At 35.5% G+C, this 24,596-nt stretch overlaps 1 protein-coding gene across 1 annotated transcript in view; it reads right to left on the bottom strand.

The window, feature by feature from the left end:
- Window positions 1–929: 929 nt before the first annotated feature.
- Window positions 930–24,596, bottom strand: part of HSD17B4 (hydroxysteroid (17-beta) dehydrogenase 4) — a 59,367-nt gene continuing 35,700 nt past the window's right edge. The window contains exons 18-24 of the mRNA XM_010016361.1: window positions 21,071–21,140; window positions 17,619–17,725; window positions 17,228–17,314; window positions 14,744–14,833; window positions 12,680–12,818; window positions 3,185–3,312; window positions 930–1,296 (exon numbers count right to left, since the gene is read on the bottom strand). Coding sequence (XP_010014663.1) covers window positions 1,207–1,296; window positions 3,185–3,312; window positions 12,680–12,818; window positions 14,744–14,833; window positions 17,228–17,314; window positions 17,619–17,725; window positions 21,071–21,140 — 711 coding nt within the window. The 3' untranslated portion in view covers window positions 930–1,206. The remainder of the gene's footprint in view (window positions 1,297–3,184; window positions 3,313–12,679; window positions 12,819–14,743; window positions 14,834–17,227; window positions 17,315–17,618; window positions 17,726–21,070; window positions 21,141–24,596) is intronic.

Below are 24,596 nucleotides of genomic sequence, written 5' to 3'. Positions count from 1 at the left end.
TACAGATGTGAAGAAATAGATTTTTGGAGAATTTGACTCAGTATTACAACATGTAGACTTTCTCCTCAAACTGTCAAACTCAGCAGCACCCACAGAAGGCTCTTTAATGGCTACAGTCTACTCACACAGTCAGAACAGTGATGTACCTCACAGGTTTTCTTTTTTGGAGAGAAGAGAGGAAATCCATCCTCTAAGATAAAGCAAAATGACTTTGTCATTCTGACAAGGACACAAGCTTCGTATGGCCTGAATTTCCAAAAGGTACCAACACAGAACAAGTCTGAATAAGAAAAAAAGATACTGAGCACACCAAATGTTGGTCACATTGGTGAAATAAAATCTCCAGGTGTTTATGTGACAATCAGTGATTAAGAGCACACTTTCTTCAGGAAAACATACGGCCACAGCTGCTATCTCAGTTCTAGCCATACGTACAAAATGACGAATTCACTCAAAACTTTCGCTGCTGTCACAATGCTGGCCCTCATGAGAATGAATCTACATGAAGTATAGAAGCTACAGTGACAGCCTTTGGTGCAGTGCTAATACCTCTTAGATGAAAAAGCTTTCCCTAAGCAATTAATTCTTACCATTTTCCATGTAATTTATAAGAGTAACTTATATAAAAATGACTGGCTAAATAAGGTGGGCAGAGGCAAAGTTGAAGAGTTCTCCTGTACAGAAAAAAACCCATAATGATAAGACGTAAATAAATGGAATGTATGGAACTGACTTGCATCTTCCAGTTGTTCTAATGGAATCATGAGAAGACAAAAGATGTTAATTTTAATAATAAACCACACAGATTCATAGAAGTTAGACAGTCTATTGAATGCAATATAAATGAAGACTGACAGACACACAGAAGAAGATACCAAAGAGGTGTATGGTTTAATTTTCTTCATAATTAGTACAGAAATATATGCATCTTTGTAAGAACTACATACATTTTATTTAGATTAAGGTATGTAATGAGAAAAGTATGATTCTCTATCATTGCTGAGAAATAAGAAAGGGACAATATTAACAGTTACGTTCATTTCATAACTTTCTGTCTGCAGCAATTAAAACAGCTTGTATATTAGTGGTATAATGAATCAGTATATTGATGTTCAGTAGCTTGCAATGTTTCAATCATGAGTTCTGAACTAACTGAAGTTTCTATCTTCTGAAGTTCTTCACTGTTGTGGTAGATGATAAAGCAGTTCAGAGTTTGGCATAATCTTTCAGGATCATTTCCAGTTTCTGGCTCAGCATGATGTTCCCCTTCACTTTTAGTTTACCAGAAAAGAATGCCTACAAAAAGCAGAAAGGGAAAAAAAAAAAAAAAAAAGAATTCAACTGTTCACCCACAATCCAAAGAGTTGCTAGAATCAAAGAAGAAGCCAAAGATAGGTGTGGCTGTTCAATGCTCAGAAGAAAGCCTTCAATTCACAATGCTCATTAGACTTTTAACAGAAAACCATCCAAGTTCAATTTTAATAGCATGCAGAATGACAGTTTTCTATCTAGAGTGCAAGACCATGTCTATGACATAGGGGAAAAAAACCAAATACAAAGCAACTTCATTGGCTTCCACTTGTTTTGTACATATAGCACAGAGGACTTCTCCTGAGATAAAAGAAAATTCCTCAGAGAAGCTGATGGCAAAACTTCACCAGGGCAGGGAAAAAAGCTCCGATTCCTCCCCTCACTATGCTGTAGATATCCACATATCCTTATATGAAAGGAGAAAATGGAATGAAAAGGTCATTTACTGGAAATTAAAGGCCTAATGAAAAGGTCAGCTACTCAGTCAAATTCATAAAAAATACAAATACATACACACATGTTGCAAATAAAAGCACCAGCTTTATACATAGCATATTGCTATGAACTGGAACTAAAAAAGATTTCATTGCGTTTGCAGAATCACAGATCAACGAATACTTTCACTAAAATGCTGGTATATTACACTTTTATTGTACCTGCTTCAAAGAGCTGTATATCCTGTTTGAACCTAGTTCAGTATTTTTTAAAACTAGTTTTGCTTTGCTGTGGCTTTGCAATTTGAAAGCTCTTTGAAAGCTCTAAAACAATGTGCTTTTGCATAGTTCCATTAACTTGAAATACATTCAAATAAGGAATAGAGAGAGCCAGCACAAAAGAATTTGAATAGATGCTTTGAGCTTCTTTAGATGAAGAACTTCACAGGAACTCAAAGGAAATACTAACGCCTAAGAATAGATAATGTTCCTGAATTGCAATCATTTTTCTTTAGCATTCTGAAGATTACACATCAACAGTTTGTTTATTTACGCTTTATACCTGCTACATAGAGGGTCACAAAGGATTTTAGTCATGTGGTACGTAGGACTTCTATCAAACATTTGCCATTATCATTAGTCTCAAATTTTACAATCAAAGTCTCTAACAACTTCTGCTTGGGATCAAAGAAAACGAACTGTTTGACATATGATGAGCTTAATTAAAGTTTTTATTTTCTCAAGCTTTAATCTGTAAGCTGACATATTAAATTTATGACAGTTTAATTTACTTTTACACAAGGCAGTTTTATTAGTAAAATTAGTAGTTTTAAGTAGTTGATTAAGCCAAGAAGCTAAAAGTGCAGACCCAGATTACAAAACTTTCTTAAATTGTTCTTTCCCTTAAATATCTACCTAGTTTGGGTGAATTTTGACCAGTTTCAATGGATCTACTGCCTGCATTGTCTGAGATTTCTCTTTGCTTTAGTATTAGCAGTAAATCAGAATACTGCAATACCAACTTCCTGCAACATGACCAATTAAAACAGCCTCAATGATTAAACCCAAACTTTGCAAATCATGTATTGTGAATTGCCAGGACACAAACAAACAACTACCTTCGTACTGCTGGGCTTTATGCCATTTGAGGTATCTTTGTCTCAAGATGATAAATTCCTCATCATATCTTCCGATTTACTCAGTAAAAGGTAATGAATGTGCCTTTGAGCAACCTGGGCTAGTGGAAGTTGTCCCTGGCCATGGCAGGGAGGTTGGAACCAAACCACTCTATGATTCTGTGAATCATGTGCTTATATCTCATCTGATTCTGGTTTGCACTGCCAAACAGTCAGAATGCAAACAGTCAGAAGCAGAGCTTGATTTAAGGGAAATAGTATGTCCCGATGTAAACAAGTATGTCTGTGATGCACAGGTTTTACCTTCTGGGGGTTGGTCTTTTGTTGTACCACATCCATGAAATCCTCATCTGAGAGTGTGAAGGTGGTATCAGCAGAACTTCTTGCAGGTCCTTGATACACTGCTCCAGAGCCATTCTTTAAGTCAATTGCTGAGAAGAAGCAGCAAAGATAGTTTTATTCCAAAATAAAGATAAAATTTTCAGTCTAAAGAACACTATTCTCCTTATCTATTATTATAAAGCATCCAATGTGAACATAAATCTTGAGCTAACAGCCTCTCAGACAATGAAAAGGCTTTCATTTTTCTTTGTTAATGAAAGAAAATAATTAGCTTAGAACAGGAAAAAAAAATCCACACTAAGGGAGAGGCAGCTTACAGCAAAGACTGACATTTGAAAAATACTGCATAGATGGCAATAACTTTTAAAATAAAACCTAGGATGCACAAGATATTGATTGGTGCAATTACTGCAAAAATCTTATTTAGCAATAAAGCTCTAATGTTTTAAAACAGCACCCTATATTCTGAGAAGGAAAACATGGTGATGTTCAAACGTGCTGATGCATTTTCTCTGTTCTGCCCCACAGGCAACATAGCCTGTTCTGCTTTATGCAAAGTGCATTTAAAGCCTTGCCAAATAACTGTCTTTCTCTTCTGGAAAGCCAAAAATTCCTCAAAGTGTCTGGAGCTTCAGAGTGTTCTTTTCCCACACCAAATGACCTGCCAAAATAATCTATTACAAAACTAACACTATCAGGTATTGTGTCATTTACTTAGAAGAACATTAGAAGAATATTTTGACAGGATGTGCTCTGCCAAATCATTCTCATATTTGCAAATTCCCAGTCTTTCCCTTTACACCTTTTCCTCTGGATGTCCCTGTCTTGATGCCTTCCCTGCCCCCTACCTACCCACCCCCAGCTTTTTACATACAAACCAAAATCATTATTCATGTGGATGTTACCATAAGGACATGACATCTCTAATCACAGAATCACTGCTGCCTAGCCAGCACTGTCAGTTGGTATCTCTTTGTTGACAAATTCTAAGATGCTGACCCAACTACGGAGACTTATTTCTGCATAAACCGTCTTGTATTTTTTTCAAGTAATTTTTCTGAAAGGCTAAGGTGAACTATACAGACTGGGAACAACTTTTGTCTAAGTCTTTCATTTTCTGAAATCTGTTCTAAGTAATATTTATCCAGTTATGACAAAACTAGAATCTGGGAATCTCATGTCCCCAACGTAAGAAGAAACCGTCCAGTATCTGAAGGAGGGCTACAAGGATACCAGAGAGGGACTCTTCATCAGGGACTGAGCAACAGGACAAGGGGTAATGGGTTCAAACTTAAACAGGGGAGATTTAGGCTCGATATAAGGCAGAAGTTTTTTATATGAGAGTGGTGAGGCACTGGAACAAGCTGCCCAAGGAAGCTGTGGCTGCCCCAGCCCTGGGAGTGTTCAAGGCCAGGCTGGATGGGGCTTTGAGCAGCCTGTCTAGTGGAAGGTGTCCCTGTCCATGGCAGGAATGTTGGAACTATATCATCTTTAAGGTCCTTTCAAACCCAAACCATTCTGTGATTCTACAATTCTAATTAAGAATACAATGATGTTCAGTGAGAAGTGACATACTGGATTATTACCCACTTGATTTTAAGGTAAATTTTAATTTCAGTAACTGGTTTAATGGACATCACAAACTTGAGGCAATAAGAGCAGAAGAAAGAAAAGTACTGATCACCAGACGAACAATCTATACCTTCTGTGTTTGTGGGCAGGAGCTGTCTAGCATTCTTCTGATCCAAACCAGCTACTATACAGAGTCTAATATCATATGCTAGTGTTTAAACATTGCTCTTGTAGGTTATACAGGCACAGTCTATTATTTAAATATATATATAATATAATCTACTGAATCATGAAATGCAAGCTTTTCAGTGGATACCAGCTCCTCAGAATAAGTTAATCAAGATTAACTGTCAATATACTTTTAAACTACCTCTACTCAAACACTAGATATGTTATGAATCACTCCAGAGTAGCCAAACTTAGCTCTCTTTAAGCCAAATAGTAAGCTTTTTATGTGGTCAGCAAGCCACACATAACGCAACTTGGGCAAATTCTGAGAACTCCAAGATTTTAAGCTGAATATTATCAATATCATACTTAATACTGATAAAATCCCTGGCTCCTTCTCCATTTCCTATCCCAGTCTCAAAAGCACTGCTTATCAATCCACGTCTGTAATTAACTGTAAACTCTTATAGCACAAATACGCCTGTAAACATTGCATAATCACAGTACCATGGGCAAAGCTGTTGTGTTTAATCACATCAAATCCTTAACCCATCTGAAATTAAAACTTACTAGGAATTCTAGTTTAAAAAAAAAAACAAAAACAAAAACAAAAAAAAAACCCAAAAAACCCCAAACCAACAGAGGACCAACTTAACAGTATGTTCTGTTCACAAATATATGAGAATATTATTTCTATTTACTCTTTATTCTTTTCAAAGAGCATTCATATTTTTTCTAATGAAGGGAAAAAAAAAGGAAAAAAAGAAATAAGAACAGAGCAGCCACAAAAGAAAAGAGCTCTGTGACAATGAATACTGTCTTCACAGAAACATGAAGGAGTTTCTACTGTTACTTGACCCACCTTTTTTTTTTTTTCAAGATTTATTATAAACAACTTACTATTTGAGTTACTCTACTGGAAAAGAATAAAAAAAAAAAAAAAAAAAAAAAAAAAAAAAAAAAAAAGACACACAAACCTCCAAAGGAACTAGCAGGAAGAAAAGAAAGAAATGAAATCCCTAAACTTGATATGTAAGCCCTACTGGGTTAATTCTGGTGAATCACACTGGAGAGTGATCCAAAATACACCATATGTTGGTATTTTAAAGAGGGACAAGAACTCGCCTTGTTATAAAGAATGGAAAATTTCCCCAAAACATGTTGGGGGGTTTTTTGTGGGGTTTTTTTTTTTTTGTCAGGGGGATCAAGGGGATGGAAGTGGGGAGGTGAAGGATTAGAAACACATCATTTGATCATTTTTCTTGCCTCCTGATCTATACCTAGCTTAAGAGTATTGAGATGACAACTGCAACTAAACTACTGTACTGGCACACAGACAAATAAATACAATCCAGCAATGAAAGAAATGATCCAAACACCAGAACAGATTCCAACCATCAGAAGTGAAAAATTCTAGCTTTCCAAAATGATCAGAGAGGATACCTTCTGTAAAATACAACTTTATGACGTAAAGCTATATAATACAGCTGCTTGCTGTAGCAGAAAATGGTCTTGATGCAAGTCTCCTATCTTCTACACTTACCTGCTGGATATGCACCTCTACAGTTGTAGTTACCATACACTTATGTACTATATACTATGATTGCAGCAGCTTGATAATGATTTGGTACTGGCGTAGCTATGTCAGTGCTCAGCTGCCAGGCAACTACCTTACACACTGCTAGTGCTAGCAGTAGCAGATGAGTAGCCTAAAGGTGTCTCTGGTGTTCTTTGTTCCTGAGATCACGTAGCCCTTCATGACTGCTACATACACAGCTCTTCTCCTAGACATTCACGTGGCTGATCCACTCCATACGAAAACAGAAGTCTGAAACACAACTATGTGTGCAGCAACACAACTTAAACTTTAAGCTCAAGTCCCTTTTAAAAATCAACTAGTTTCTCAAATATGTAAAATTTTAGCATTACACACACCTGGCAGAAAAGCAAAATGAAGCTGTTTCAGTGGATGAAACAGTAAGTAGCCTTCAAATTTTTGTTTTTACTTTTATACATAAGTGTTATATTACAGTAATTAAATAACCATGAATTCTTATTGTCCATAAGATGCTGTCAGACACATAATAAACACGGCAAAAATGATACATATGCAGGCTAAAACACTAGACTTTGACATGCTATAGCAGGCCTAAAAATCTAAGATTTGGGGCACAGGGTTTGCTTTGCTTTTGAAGAGTGCTTTACAATTTTTAGGAGAGAAATATTAAGAAGTCAGACTATTTTCTGTTTTGGTTTATTTTTTATCCTGCTTTACAGGGGGTAACTGCAAGACAAGACTCATCCTCAGTCAAACAAATAAAGTGTCATTTGCTCTTCATTGCCTGAAGTCATATCACATTATAAATTATTAAGCAGTTTTGCTGTAATTTATTAGATGATCACAATCAACTGCACATAACAATTTCTCTCCAGTTCTCCTAACAAAGTTTTGCTCTTCTGAGAATTGTAAAGGAACAGAAGTATCTTCTGCCTTCAGCAGTATCTTCAGAAGCATGATGAAAAGCAACAGATTGGTACTGTTCTAGACAGCCATTAACTATCAGCTAACAAATCTCGATGGCAAAGTCTTTTCTCTACAGAAAGAGAAGTTGAAATGAAGTAACTTAACTCTCAGGAAAAGATAAATAATTTATAACTATTGAAAACAAAGGCATTTCTTGTACAGTAATAAATATGCAGAAAAGAGCAAAGCATGCTTTAGGTAGTGAAGTCAAGGGGAGAAGTAAAAGCTGGGGGGGTCTCAATTAAGAATTTTGTTTACAAATAAGATAGTTCCAGTACTGCTAAACTTACTCCTTAAGTTTTGATACTGTAAAAATCTGTATTGCTTTATATCCTTAAGCGGATTTTCAGCATCCTCTTAAATTAAAGCATCTTGTTTCTACAAAGAAACACCACTAAATAAAACCAGTTGTTAGTGGCTGTAGTTCAAAATTGTTCAGACAGCAGATGAGCTGCCTAAAATTTCACATCCTGAGTGCAAGATCAATGGTTCTACACCTCCCCATGGCTTCACATCATCCACTCAGAACTACACAAAAGGAAAGGTCATCACTAGTTTAAAAGATTAGCGTTACTAATATTCCTGTTACCATCAAGAAGTGTCTTTGTAACAAAAAAAGCTAAATTCAATTCACGAATCCCATTTCATTTAAAGTAATAAATAAAACTCTTGACTTACTGCCAAGATCAAAGGGTTACGGTTGCAATTAAAGCAAAACACTAAAATACAGAATAAATAAAAAGAACCACAAACAAGTAAAAAAAAAAAAACAAACCACCCAACCAAAAACCCCAAATTTTTTGGTTCCTGAAAGTTTGGAAAGGGCCAGAATGACTGCATACATGAGAACAAATTTCACAGCAGCCCTTAATACGGCTGCTTTCACTTCCAGCCTCCTCCCAGATCTTAAAAGCCTCAAGGACATTAGCAGAAGAAGCTGGAGCTACAATCATTGAGTAAGACAGCAATGAGCTTCAGGGCCCAGATTGTTTTTAGGGCTGTCAATTGCTGCAGTTTTCACAACAGCACAAAGCTGTGCAGAAGTGACAAGTCAAAAAATTAAAGGACAACCCAGCACAACTATGTAACAAATTTAATAGGGGAAAGAGGCCTAGCAGGTAGCCCAAGAGAGCCATGAACACTGCCTGTAAAGGCCTGGCAGGTCCTTAAAAAGAGAGGTCTAAAAAGAAGATAGATAATAAAATAATTAGTATCAACTCAAAGCTTATAAAAACCCCTCCCCAAAATGAACTACTTAATCACATTTCAGTTGTTTCAATGATAGTATGTCAAGAATTCTGGTCATACATTGAAGGAGTATGTAATATTTATCCACTGGAACTGAATTAGAAACCAATTTTAATGTCATATTTTCCTCCTTGCTTTACTATAGCTATGTATGTTATGGGATTTCACTCTCAAAGCAGTAATTTTACTTTAAGAAAAAAACAGTAATTCAAAATCGTTATGATCTAACTTACCATAACATTTGCAAAACTGATTTAAAATTATTCTACCTAGAATTTTAGTAATAATCAAGTAATAAGTAATTTAGTAATAAGATCAAATAAAAAGCAGTGGTCAAAATTTAAATGTATTGTAAAGCAGTGCAATTTTTACTGTCAGAGTTGACGAACATCGAAATCTGAAGCAGGTTTGAAACTGACCAAAATAGTGACACAGAATTAAATTTAGCTATAGAAAAGGTAATATCTTACTATCACCTTCAGTTTTTAAAGTAAAAAAAAAATATTTCTTAAAGGCTAAAAGTTCTAACTGTGTATGGAAACTTCCATTCCTTTAACAACAGAAAGAGTCAAGCTTTCAAATCAGCAAATGGCACTGTCAGTGTTACATATCTAAACTGGCTGTCTAAATCTAATTCTAATCTCAGTTGTTCATGAGTATTACAAAAGTCTTGAACATATGAAGATCTGTCAGAAATCCTTTGGGTTATCGACAACATCTTAACTGCAAGGAAGCTGTCTTTCTTTGAACACATAACCATAAACTGCTCTCTTCTTTCATATTCACCATGCAAAATGAATTATGCTAGCATCTGGTAGAAAAGACAGTACACGATGATGCTCTTGAACACTGAATAATAATGTATGCAAACAAGCAAAAAGAATTAAATTGGCAATTGCTTAAAAATCTTCAATGCTTGCCTCTGGAAGGTCTTTTTTCTGCTTTGTGTTTCTTTGCATTTTTTGTAATGACCAGAACAACATTCAAGAAAATCCCCAAAATAAAAATCCCATCATGTAGATATACATATCTCATCATTACAAATTTACCATTAGAGTTAAATAGAAAGCAACAGTAGTATGTTATTAATCCACATAAGGACAAACTGTGAGAGTTGTCACAAGTGCTAACACTTTGGTTGTGAGTTTACATAACTATTTTAATATTAAAATTTAATATTTAGATTATTAATAAATTCATTTAAATGACTTAATATTAACCAACACCTGCTCTTTTCAACCTTTAACTGCTTGAAATTTCAAAGACATACAAAAATATTCAGAAAAACATCTGATGACACAAAGTTCTTCAAAAAAGTGATATACAAAAAGGGATAAAAAGTGATAATAAAAGGGATTTCTAGCATACTAATATTTCAGATGAGAAAAGTAAGCAGTATTTTCTACAGGCACTCTTCTTTTCACCTTTTTACTACCACAAAGAAACTACAGTAATTCAAAAACACTAACCATTGTTTTGACACCCAGGCTTGAAGAAACTGACGGCAGTGTGCAAAAATTTGCAAGAACTTCCAAGACTTTGGAAACGTTTCATTTAAGCTCCTAATAGTAGTCAGCAACAGGAAATGTTTAAAAATATTAGATTACCTCGTCCACCCTCCATCCAAAGGGAGCTTGCATATAAAAAATGAAACACATTCATATAAAAGTACAGATACCGTTCATTGCAAGAGAAACAGAGGGAATAGGACAAAGAAAAGTTGTCTATTTAATCCCTTTTAGCTAGGGAAATGAGTGCTGGAAGAAGGCACTATTTTCCTCACGTTCCTCCAGTAGGAAATAGAAGAGAGGACAAGCTTTCTTTGAAAAACAGAAAAGTCTGACTTTTGATTTACTCAAAGCAAGAGTAACTCTCTCTCTAAATATAAATACAAAAATATCCACCTGGTTCCCCTCTAGTAATACTTGGTCTCATGAGGCAGACAAGGCTACTTCTCAGGCCTAAATCTTAAAGTGTGCCTGTTACGCATTCAGTGGTTTGCAGCTTAAGGTCTTCTAGAGTGAGAAATTTTATTCATGTCTTGAATACTCCTCAGATTTTTCTTTCATTCATTTGTCCGTCCATTCTTTCAACAAATGTAATACTGAGTTTAGGTGACAATGCAGTTCCAAAATTAAAGACAACAAAAAATCATCTTGAAGATAGTTTTCTGGTTGTTACAAACATGGCCACCACTTACATTACATTTAGTTACACATTAAACAATAGACATGACTGATGCCATGTACAAAACGATCTCTAACAGACACCAGAATCCACCTGAAGTGTTTTGGAGTTTAATCTACATACTTCTAATATATCTTCTAAAAATGTAGGCAAGAACAGAGGAAAGACTACATAAGCTGTCTGCCCAGGTTCTAAGCATGCCCATCATTTAAAGCACTGAGCGTAAAAGTGGAAAATTGCAGACTTTAGGAATAATTAAGTAATGAGTTTTAAGACAGATCTTCAGAGTTAAATTATGCAGTATTTGGTCCCCTTATCATTCTGGTGTATAGGTACTCAGCCTGCATAATCTGTACAGGTATATTCAATATATTGATTAACTGCTATCCAAGTGGAAATCACCCTTCATCCCTCAGAAATTGTTTATAATTATTATTATGAATATTATTATAATTGTTATTATTATGCTTATTATTACAATACACGTAGAACCTATCTACATATGGTATTTTTCATGAAACTTAACAGCAGTTTTGCTACTCAGAATCTCTGCTGGTTAGCATTAGGAAACAAGAAAGTGGAATCATATGTTTCTAAACCTCTTTGTAAAAGGAAGAACAGTTTCTTAACCACAATAACCGTTTAATGAGAACAGACATTCCAAAGACTTAAAAATAGTTAAAAAAAGTCACAGTCTATGCAACAAAGCACTACGCAAACCTGCTGACTTACCAATGTAAGTCTCTCTCCTTAGCCCATCAAAGGGTAGCCCACCTCATCTGCATCTACCCCAAAACTGTTATTTTGACTAGATCCAGTTACTGAGACCAATTAATTAATTGTCAGCCTCGGTGACATACTTGACCCCAAGACTTGCACTTTTCCACAAATTAAAGGCCTAGTAGTTACAATTTGACTATAGTTTACTCCTTTGGAAAACCTTTACATTCTACTAATAGATCTTTCAGGACACCTCTGGGGGAAAAAAAAATAAATTCCAAAGACAACGAAATTTATCTCATCACTAAAATTAAACTGATTCTTGCAAAAATATATGTCCTTAGAAACTGAGCACAAGAGAATTTAAAAAGTTTTTTGAGGAAGTAGATTTTCCCCTATCAGTCCATTTAACTTGTACAATCCATTTCAACAGGAAACACTCCCCCTCTGACCCATTGCTATTACAAGCTTCAGCATCAGTTCATCAACACAGTCGCATGCTTAAATGACGGTGTAAGCATCATTATACCTTCATTAACCCTGATCTCAGAAAATTTTAATGGGAAGAAACTGGGCTGTATTTTAACTGAAGTGAGAAGAACAATGCAGTAGAAATAAACACTTCTTTGTTTAGATTAGTTAGCATTTACATCACCAGCAGACTAATTACTGTAACACAGAGCTCCTATTAGGTTAATTTAGCCTGCTCATCTAAGTGCAGTGACAATCCATTCTGGAAATTGTAAACAGAAATGCACTTAAGTTCTAGAGGATGGTTGGATTGTGCCTACATCTAGATAGGCAAGTTACAGAAGAACGTTCCTACCTAGAAAGGTTAGCAACTGCCATTATTGAACTTTATCTACATCCTCGTCCCTTGTGCTTTCAGTGTGCATTCAGATTTTTAAGTCCCAGTGAATATTCATCTACTATCTTATTTTCAAGTCATCAGCTTAATTAGAATGAGTATAATTACTTTCATGTCATTAAAAAAAAAAAAAAAAGCATCAGGGCATTATATAAAAGCTACAACTTACTCCACTGCATTGCTGTTTTTCCATCTTTAGTGATGTCCCACTGGAATATGGCATTTACTTTCTTAACCAGTTCATTTCCAAGCTCTTTTACACGACGACCAATTTCTTCAAACACAAGGTCACTCTGCAGTCCTGCAGCCTTAAAAAGAGAATATGAATCATTTAAAATTGAAATGCTGTTTAAAATGTACTAAATAGGTTTATTAGTTCGAGCATTGTGTCCAGGAAAGTCTTTACTGCAGAATTACTAAATGCAATTGAGATTTCTTCCACCACATATAATCACCTCTAGCAACTGTCAGCATTAAAGAGTACATTCAAGCAGAAAATGCTTCATGAACTCTTCCTTGCAAATTACTTCAAATCTTGCAGTTTTTGTCATTTATCACTACAATTTAAAGTACGTTTAATAATTAGGGCTCTAAGGGCTTCTAAATTGCCTTTTATTCCCTCTGGAGGATAACCATTGCCACTTTTTTCCATGGTGGATGCCATGTTAGTTTTTAGAACACAAAAATGTTTTTACCAGTACATTACTTTAACTTGACATGGAATATGTTCAAAACATACTGCATTATGAACACAAGTCAGAACTCCAGTGTAGACACCATTTAAGAGTAGGATTAGCTACATTTACATTTGCTTTTCCAAACACGTATTATTTTGCAAGCCTTTCATGTCTTTCTTTAACTAGTATTTGTACCAGATAAGATGCTACACTTTAAGAAGCTGCTCCAGTGACATTTTTAATCTAACTGGAATTGGAGCAAAGAAGCTCTCACAGCTTTAGTTGCTCTGTTGTACCTACACGTACTCTAATGCGCAATACTTCTCACGCTGATACCTTGTTACCTCTTTGGTTAAGCCTAACATTTTTCCATTACATAACAGAGTTTCCAATTATCTAAATTTGCCAATCTTCACTCACTCAGGCTCATTTTCCCTGGTAGATGTCTGCCTCTGTCAGCAAACTTCTGCCAAGGCACCTTTTTTCAGAGTAAGCTTGAAGAAAATAAACCCTGTTCTGACCATGTTAAAAAAATTCTCTGTAATTATCTCACTGAAAAGTCATAATGCTTACATGTTTGAACTTCAAATGCAGTTCTGGCAACAGTTCAGAATGTTAGAGTACTAAACACAACCAGAAAAGGAAAAGAGATTCCAGAAATACATCAGCAGCTTTCTACGAATGTCACTATCTTAGTACTTCAGAAACTTCAATGGATTAAAGTTTCATCTTTCGCAGGCAGGAATCAATGGGGAAAAAATGGCAGTTTATTAAATCAATGCATTGTGCACCCGTGTCTTTTAGACCCCGTTAAGAACCCAGGACATCCTTGGCATTGCTTGTACCATTCTGTCTGTTGTGTCAAATCCTGTACCCAAGGCTTAATGAAGGCATGCAGAGGGGTTTTTTAAATATATACAGCATAAAGTGTGTATCATGTGTTAGGCCTATCCCTATGTACAAACAGCTGTCAGAGCCTTCTTTCAAAGTGATTCAATGACAAAACTGTTGTTGTCTATGGGTACACCATCTCATTTTCATTTGTTCTGTTATTCCAATGCCTTCCTGCCACTCTCCCCATGTCTCTCTGAAAAAATTAAGCAACACTACACACTGTAACAAGTTACATTGAGTTTGATACTCAACATCTATAAAATAAAACCAAAATGCTGTTTTTACAGGTACAGCCCCAAATTATACAGACTAATTTCAGTCTGAAGTTATGTCAGAGATCAAAACTTGAAGCCCTCACTGGTACATGCCCTCATTTATTTTGTCACATACAAGCACAATGCTTATCCTAACAGTTCAACTGGCATCCAAGCACTTCGAACATCAGCCATCCTGCGTATCTTAAAACATCTCTATTTTTCCTAAAGCAGGTCTTTCAGTTTCTTTATATACAACTACATAGGTGTCTACATCTCTGAACTTGTGTACTCATCTAAGTACTGCAAATAAGACTAGTGATGTAAGTATTTTTCACATTTTTCTTCACAAAAATAAAGCTTAACTATTCTGCTTTGCAAGTCAAGACTTCTATTGCTTCTCCCTACCTTCAGAGGCTCCTGAGCAGAAGTCTTATTCAAGGCTGGTACTATATCCACATAGCCCCCTGCAATAGCAACTTCTCCAGTCTCTTTGACCTGTGGTGGGGGCAAAAATTACATTAAAGAGGTAATATATTTGCAAAAAATCACAACAGAATGACAGCCAAGGAGTTTTCCTTACATTTTAAAATCAAAGATGAAGAAAAGAGCAAACGCAAAAGTTCCAGAGCGAAAAAACCCCACACATAAATGTGTTACAGTCTTGAGGCAAGTTAGTCTACTATGCTTTACAACAGCTGTTCAATGTAATTATTTGCTTCATGAGAAATTATACCAAAATATGTTTCTATGTTCACAAAATGATAGAAAAAACTTACTTATCTGAAAATTTACCACCAGTGTAATAAGTCACTATTAATGTTATTTCATAAACAGTTCTGAGACAGATAACGTTTTTCTTGAAGTAAATACACAGTTGTCAAGAGTTCATCTAGACAGTTTCACTATCTCCAGGTGCCTTACATTGCAACTTGTACTAGAAACAATTTTTCAAGCATTCTAAAAATAGAAACAAGAAGAAAGATGAAAAATAGCTGAATTCCCTTCTGTTTTAATTTTTTAAAATAGTCAAGTCAGAAGAGAAAATGAGTTTCATTTTGGCAGTCATTTTAAAGGGTCTGACAAACCATTCTGACTTACAGCAGCAAAAACACGATAACAAAATGATTCACTGATAATGCTACAGAGTTACATGATAAATAGCCAAAGCAGAGAAATACCCAGTATCACAGGTGACCTTATTGCACAGGTGGAATTAACACAGAAAAACTATATAATAACTATGACTCAAATCATGCCTAACAGTTGTGACCCCCTGCCAATGCACTTCAAACAACGGTGAAAATGGATTTAGACCAGCATATTAAAGTCATATGTCTACCTTCAGTTTGATTTAACTTGAGTTTATTGCAAGTACAAAGATAGCTTTACTTCAGCCTAATCCAACATGCAGTAAGAAACAGAATTCTGAACAATTCATAACTGCCGAAACAAGGCAGTTTTCTATAATCCTGTTTAACATTGTCATTTCTCTCCAAAATTACTCCACTCTTGCGGAGAAAGAAAAAAAAAGCGTACCAAAATCCCACAGAACTCTACATACTAGCAATTACTAAACAAATCCAGCTTTTAAACAGAACAAAACATCCCACTCTGCTTACAAATTCGAAATGGCTTGGAATTATATAGTGAATTCTGTTAATTTAAGTTTCATATGCAAACCCTCTAGAGTAAATACCTGAAGGCTAGAAATTTTGTCAGGACTGAATATAGACATGCCATCTCCAATACAGTAATTTTCAAATTTCATTTGAGGCACGAAACTGTCGTGTTTACTACTAGTAAGGAGAGACAAGAGTTTGTACACAGTAGCCTTGATGTTGTTGTCATTCTGAAATTCTACAGCTGCTAACGATCATCAGGTCTGCAAACAAAATTTACCTCCTTCAGTCAATTTTATTCCTCAAAGCTGTATTGCCGTGGAAACAGCAACCCCATGTCCTTACGATGACTCTCCTCATCTGATTTTGTCTTCACAATCCTCCCTGCAGCTGCCACTATCGCTGCTGCTGTACTCACTTATCAACAGCTGGCTAAATTTTTACAGAGATAGGGCTGCAAAACATTGGCCCTCCAAAGGAACGTAAATTGCATTTGCGTAAGCCCACACATATTGACAAATACCAACAGCAAACATAGTTTAAGAAACATACGGTTTCATAGAATGCTACAACAGAAGCTAAGAGAATTTAATTTTTTACCCTGCACACAGTATTTTACCCTTAGCTTCCAGAAAATATCCTGTTAAATGTAGAAGAGGATTACAGGATACCCACACAAAATGCTAACAGCAATGCCAAAAACCAGAATAATACAAAAACTGAATTTATAAAACTATAAATTCTGTTTTATTGTAGTTACTATGTCGAACTGCTACGAAACTTCAATTTTTACGTAGGTTGTTCTGTATTGAGCAGCTTAAGTTCAACTCAACCTAAGCTAAATTTGTAAAAGTTTACCTGCATAAACTGTCAGGATATGATTTAAGATAAAAAAAATGTTAAAAAAATATGTATATCCATGGTTATGAATAACTGTAGAAATCAAGTACAAACTACACTGACCTAGGAATGAGAGCTTTTTGCTCCTCCACAGTGGAAAACCGAGAAAATGCAATATAGTACGTAATATAAGAGCTCATTTCATTGTAAGGAATATATGAGTTTTAAGTCATATGAGCACAATGGTATTTTTATTGGAATCATAGTGACACCAGAAATAAGTAAGAATATTTCCTCCTATTCACTTGTCTTTACAAAACCTTCTTCAATGGTGTCCTTGATAAGCCACTTTTTTTGCTTCCCCTCATGCTCCCAGTCTTTTAACCAACACATCTTTCTATAAAACCCTCAATGGTGAGTGTGTTCTGACCTTGGTCTGAAAATGGATTCTATTTCCTTCCTTCCACATTTCTGTTTGTAAAGTTTGCCCTGGGAAGACTGGTTTCGCAAAGCGAACCTAAAGAAAAAAACAAGAGTGGATGTGAACAAACCTACAATATGTACATGCAAAGCTTAAAAGCATAGGCTCTCCTGAAATGAGAAAAAGAAAAGAGAAAAATCAGGCAACTAGTCAATGTAGGAAGCCTAAATATTTAAGTAACCATACTAGACAGAGGCATTAAAATTCAAGTAGCAGTAAGTAAAAGCAATTGTGACAGTTAAGACAGTGCAAAAGCCTTTTCCCACTCTGAAGATCTTTTTTTTTTACGCTAAAACCAGAAAAATAAAGAAAATTAACTGCAAAGAATGAACACACAGACCTTGATCGCCTTGAATTGGTTCACATCATTATTTGCAAACTGCTTCAAAACGTTTCTAGCAGCAAACCCAAAGGAGCATAATCCATGAAGTATAGGCTTCTTAAATCCTATTGAAAAAAAAGTAACGTTTTAGCATTCTTAGTATTAGGAGTTTGCATGTTGCTTCACAAATACAGATATTTTATTCATAGTATTTTCCTCCAATAATGTTCTTAATACTTTGTAACATAATTTATCTCCCTGGAAAAGTATCTGTTACCATTTATTGTCTCGCCTACTTTGAGTCGAAGTAAAGTGCTCACTAAGAACTGGCAGTCCAACACTTTGTAAGACTCAGAAGTAGGATTAGCCACTGTCTGTAGAGGTGACAAAATGAAAAATAAGGAGATTGACCTTTTTAGTATACATGCATAGGCACACCAGATACACAGTTACATGGAAGTATGCACTTCAAGGGTAAGAGGTATGGTAATGATTAGAAAGTGGTGATACTAAGATTATTTGATGCTTCCCATTTTTAATTCCTATTTATGGTAGCCAAAACTCTTCAAATGTTGTGCACACTTCAGGATTAACTTTATTAAGGAGTAGAAAGCTGAAAAGATTTCAAACATTTTGAACACATCTAACAACAACAAAAAATTTACAGTGTTTATTTGTACTGATATTTCTGGTCAGGTGTCGTTGCAGTTCAGTGCTTTGGAACCTTGGCAAAAGACAATCTTTGTACTAGTGCTGAATCTTTTTCTAGTCCTGTCAGTCTGACACAATAACCCTTTGAAAACTGCCCCAATATTTGTTAAAGTACAAATTTTAAAGATTCTGTTGTACTGATTATGTTCTGATCCATTAACAGGTTGCTCTGACCTGACAGGGCACAGGAACAGTAATTAATCACACTTTCCACAGGCCAGGGGTTCAAGGCAGGTCTGTCCAGGTTTAGCTCTGAAAGCAGTTCATTTGCCTGAAACTCATCTGCCACTCTTGGCTGCCAGTCTGATCTTTTCTGAGCTCCAAACAATACCTCACAGCACCTACACAGCATGACAAGTTGTCCCAAGGGACAACAGCTGGGAGAAAAAAAAGCAGAACCAAAACCAAACCCAAAGAAACAAAGAGGAGACAAGAGAAGGCCTAGCCTGCAGAGAATCAGAAAATGTAGAAGAAAGCCTAAAGATAGACCCAAAAAAGCCACTAGACCTCAGAGCCGGGAAAGATGGGAATTCTGAGACATGGCCCAAAAGAAAGACAAGACTAGCAGGATAGTAAGGATGAGAAATGAGTGAGGAAGAGAAACAGGAGTTAGGTTAGGAGACATGACAGAGGACAGGCTAAAAGGAACCTAACTCTGTTTTCTTGCTTTAACTATTTCATTCTGATCATTCTGCCATTTCTCTCCCATAAAAAACATTTGAATATACACACTTTTACTAGCATGCTCTTCTCTGTACACTGTGCAGGAAGTATTTCTGAAAGCACAAAGATACCGTGTGGTCAATTTTAAAACAGCTTACTGGTATTACTGTAAGAGTTTCAGTACTCACTATCTTTCATACAGGATGTTACAGAGACATTTAGTTCTTTAAAAAGCTTTGTTCGATTCACCATGCAAGAACCAAAACCCACCACTGTTTTCAGAACTCAGAAACAGACAAATACATATGGTCCTATTCTCCCCTCTATTTTCTTTATAAAACTAATGCATACTCAAAGAAAAATCCATAAGACAATCAAGTTACTTTTTATCTAGACTAAAATGAGAACAAAGCAAATGTTGCCGTCACTTTCTAGATTCTCAGAAATACTCAGAAGCTACAGGCATAAAGGCACAAGAATATAAACGGGTGTTTTCATGTAGCATGCCTCCTCTGGAACATGACCCAGGGGAAGGCTTAACAGTAATCCTGGAACAACCTGTGTGCATTACACTGATTGCTTGCTTCCTGTGCATGCTGGTCAAAGCGAACATATACAGAGATTAAAGACAAGAAGGTGTGTGAACATGGCCAAAGAAAAGAGCTTTTCTATAACTACAAAATACTTGTGGAATATCTCTATACTAATATTCTTTGGTTGAATCTACAGTTAGTATTGGTATTTGAACAGGATACTGCCAGACTTCCTATTTCACAAAATCCTGTGATTTTTTTGTGTTCAGACAAAGAGACTACCTCATTTACAGAGTTAGTTTCATTTTTCGGTATGCCTAAGTGCCGGTGCTCTTTGTGTGAGCAGGTAGAAGTTTTCTACTTCTCTCTTTTGTAACATTTTTATAGGATTATCGTCATTATTTTATACTCTGCGGTTTCAATTATAATCAGGTATTTTTCTGATCTAGCATCTTCAAGATTGATTAGGTGATTCCATCTAAATATTTATCAAAAATCAGCTGAATAAACAAATAGAATGGTTTAATAAACCACGGCAAACTCTTTATGGACTCTGGTATTTGGTTATCATTATTTAGTAACACAAATTACATGGAATTATACAAAACAGTTAGCCAAACAATTAGTATATAGTCTTTTTATGAAATATGTATAGTATATAGTTTCTTTATGAAAGGAGACTATTTGTGAAGTACGTTAAGCATGATCTGAATAAAGAAGCATAACTCTGCTCTGTTTATCTTAGTAAGAACATCATACAGTGATACTTCTGTATTAAAAATAAGTCACTGGAAAACTGCAAACCAGTTATTACAGACCAGTATTTTCATGTAAAGATTATGATGATAGCACACTTACTCAGGAAAATTTCTTAAGTAAATAAAATTGCTGTCTGCCTGGAGTAATCACACTATACTACTAGCACAGCCTGAAAAGAACTCTGAAAAATACCTTTACAAAAGAAATTTAAGAAAACAGAGCCTTCTTTAGCAACTAGCAACTCTTCTCTGCAAGAATCAGTTAATGTAGTCTATGATCTGTTATGCAATGCATGTAGCATTACATAAATGAATAAGCTACTGAACTATCAGGAGATGCAGTTAAGTAAGTTAAGCAACTAAGACCAACATACTCTCAAAATTATTTACTTAGAAAGAATTATCTACCAAAGACCTCATGCAATTCCTTCCGAAGCTTTTGACAGGCAATTACTTCTGCTTATAGGTATTTGAATATTTCTTAAGAAATTAATTTCTTATGAAACAGAGACTGTAAAGATGGGATGGCAGCAACACATAAGGTCTAAAAGGAAAACAGGGTAGGAGGCTGGTTTCCACTGTAGGTAATGCTTACAGTGAAGCGTCACACAGAACTCTGAAGACATCTAATGGTGACTTTAAGAACAGCTTTAAAAAAGCACTGGTTTTTTCCAGCTTGTTAAAAGTCATACAGACTGGGGAGGGGGGGGGACACATAAAAAAAAAAAAGAACAAAAAAAAGACTGAAAACACATTTACATCATCCTTCATCCAAACATTAATACAATGGTATCCCTCAACGCACCTCCAAGAGCAGCAAAACTTGGATCAACATGTAAAGGATTCCAATCCCCACTCAGCCGATATAAGGCAGCCTGCAGAAACAGAGAAATAAAAATGAGAGGCTAGCTGTGTTTGGCAGAAACAAGCAGGAGTCACTCAAAAAATGAGGCCAGATCAACAAACATCACAATTTACTAGCCCCTAGATAGCTTACTCTAAAACAAAGCAGGTAAAATAGAGATTAAATGTTATTGTGCAGACAAACTGCCAAAACTCCAGGGAAATGTGCCAAGAACTGTGTGTGGTCTTCATACATAAGAAAATAATGCAACTGCTTAGTGGAAGGAAAAAAATCACCTACTCTGCTGACATACAAATTCAGCTTCACTAAAATCTGGCTACAGTGAAGTATTGCATTTCCTAGAATTTGCCCATAGGTTCTTTAGGTTGAAAGGCAATTTTATGGAGTCTTCTTCCATGACAGGATCCATCAATGGTTTAAAAAAAAAAAAAAAAACATTACAAATTAAAACCTTTTTCTTTTTAAAAAAAAACCCACACACCCCCCCCATGTTTTTTCAACATGTGATTCATCTTACAGAGCTCAGAAATATCCTTATCCCTTTGCAGAGTAACATGATTGACTAATACACTTCTCTTTTAGCAGCTCCATGGGTAGCTGGTCCCAGTATTAAAAAGAAACAAACAAAACCTCCAAGTAACAGGCCAACCTTTCTAGAGGACTTTTGCTTCATGTTAAGTATTCTGTTTCACTAGTAAAAAGTAGAGAAATACAACTTCAGTGTACTGTAAGTACTGTGAATGTGAATAAATCTGAGAAATTATGAAGAATATGGCTACTGTACTTTAGTTTTCTTTCTCTGTGTGGCCTTAGCATTTTTATTATCAAATCTTACATTTGCTGTAAAGTAGTCAACAGACCATAATACAACAGGTATGACAAGCCACTCTGTGCTTGTCTTTCTGGACTAAAAGCTTATTCCTTGGTCATCAGATTCCAGTGAAATCCAGTGACTAAATAATTGTGGAGTACTCTCTAGTGTGACATTCCCAAAAGTACAGAGAAAAATCAGTACACATTACTGAAGATTCACACTAGTGAAGATTTAAGGAATTTAGTATTTTTGCATGAACTTTTAAACTCTTAGTTTAATTGAGTACATTACTGGCCTTTGGAACCACTATCACTAAACATTTTCTCCCAGGATTTTGGACTGGGATTATAAATTGTTGTTTACTCTTTTTGAAACACTTTTCCTTTTGAAAACAAGATGTATTAGTAAGATGGCATCACTACATCTGAAATTTCTAACTGTAATTCTACTCCCACCCAAAACATTTGTTTGTTTGTTTGTTTGTTTGTTTGTAATTATCTTCCAATTGATCCTATACATTCTTAGAAACATAGTAAAGCCTGGAAATTTTGTATTAATGTAAGACTACAGTTCAGATGGGTCCGAGTTTGCTTTTCCAGACGTGACAAAATAGAGGGAAAATACTTGGCTGAAGTAATAGTTAACTAAAATTAAACTTGCAACTTCACCAAGAAGTAGAAATAGCTAAGGTATCTCATCTGGTGAGAAGAATAAAGTCAAAATCTCCTGAAGGCAGTATCCTCCAGTGGTAGGACTCTACAGCTAGCAATCTACAAGTAAAATCAAGTCCAAAAGAGCAAGCCAAATGGAGTGGCAAGTGATCCTGCGCCACAGAGGACATTCTATGAGGGGCACCCAGGCTGTGTGTGGTGAAATACAGTGCTGGTTGAGGGTGCAATAGGAAAGCAAACTGTAAAATAATGTAAATATCCCTTGTTACACCACTAAGGCAGCTGGAGTGAAATGATGAGTGGGAAGAGACAGCTACCAATATCAAAGTTATAGCACCATGAAAGAGACTTTTAGTAAAGAACAGACCCTCAGTTCCATTAATTTTAACTTTTACAAAAGCTGTCAGCAGGCTGTTTTCACAAAGGATCTGTTGCAATATCTTTTAATTCAAACCAAATATAATTTAGTTGTACTGAAAAATTCTACTTATGTATGACAAAATAAAGGCAAATTTCTGTTTTAAGCTCAAATCTCAACTTAAATCTAGCTATGCAGTTGTTGCTTACTAACTAGCCACTTAACTTGGGAGACAACACTATCAAATGCTTTTCTAAATTTCTGCAGTAAAAAAATACTTGTGATTTATTACTAACAAAATAAACCTAGCATTTAGGAAATTATTAAGTTCAGATAATTGATTAATCAATGTATTGAACTAGAAGTCTGACATATGAGTATGTGAAACAGTACTTTTTGTACTTTCAATACATAGAGTGGCACTGGTCACAGCTAGAAAACACATAGGCTAAACTGAATAAGCAGTTACACAGCAGGTTATTTCAGATTCAGCGCAGCCAAGTCAGGTCTGCCAACAAACTTCATTTACCACAGTCTTCGGTATTATTTCATTATATAAATTACATTTCACATGAGAACAGAACTCTTTTAAAGCCTCGTTGGCTCTACTTTCTATATTCCTTGAATAATGACATTTCCTGAAGTCTTGAGTGATAGCACTAAAAAAAGAAAAAGAGAAAAAAAAAAAGTGATGCATCCCTGAAGGATGACAAGAGTCAACTGATGTGAGGTATTAGACTGAAGTCAGTCATAATGTGGATAGATTGTTTTCCAATTAATAACACAAACTGTCAAGTCTCATTTCCTAACAATTTAGGAGTTCTGCCAGACCACAAAAGAAAAGGCCAAAGCCAACCTGTCCGTGCCAATTTTTCAGTCTTGCCTACAGACTGCAATAAAGGTCAGTAGTAAACCTAACAAAATAGGAAGCCAACTATCCATATATTTTCCCTTCTAACTGGGGAAAAAAGAGCTCTTTTAAGATAAGCCCAAGAGCTTTTCTTACCAAGTATTTGTATATACATATAAAAATCAGTGTGTGCACATGTATGTGTATACTTTATCTTATTTAAGTAAAAGCAAGCAGTCAAGCAATCTTGTGAAGAAAAAACAGCCACAAATCACATCTACACATTTCAATGAACTCTGTTTTACATTAAGGACAATTAATGTACCCAGTTAAATTGGCAGTGCTGATGCTTCAAAGGCTCAAATATAGCACAGTACTTCAGTAATTCACTGTAGTTAAAATTAAACAGCTACTCTGTGACTATCTGAGATCCCCATGTGCCCTATCTTCTTTTTTAACCATTGATTTCTGTAAGGGTAACAAGAGATATTAGGAAAAAGTAATTGGTAAAAAACAACACATAGAAAAGATACAAGGGTTTATTTCTTCCTCTAAATAGGCAATTATTTTTCTCAAAGATGACTTATACGGGAAATAAACAAAACAGGCAGTTTAAATTGTTCATGCTGATTTCCAATGTCTACATACATTTTGTGGAAATCTGGATCACACATGATTCTATTTTTTAACAAGACTGTAATTAAAAAACAGAAGTGTATAGTTTCCTGAACTGCCTCAGGTTTGCAGTAACAGAACCTTAGTGGTCCAGACTA

The sequence above is a fragment of the Nestor notabilis genome, unplaced genomic scaffold (genome assembly GCF_000696875.1).
Source record: "Nestor notabilis isolate BGI_N333 unplaced genomic scaffold, ASM69687v1 scaffold1296, whole genome shotgun sequence".
In the NCBI taxonomy this organism is placed as follows: domain Eukaryota; kingdom Metazoa; phylum Chordata; class Aves; order Psittaciformes; family Psittacidae; genus Nestor; species Nestor notabilis.
The sequence above is the reverse complement of the archived record's forward strand: the minus strand, read 5'-3'. Positions and strand labels throughout refer to the sequence as shown.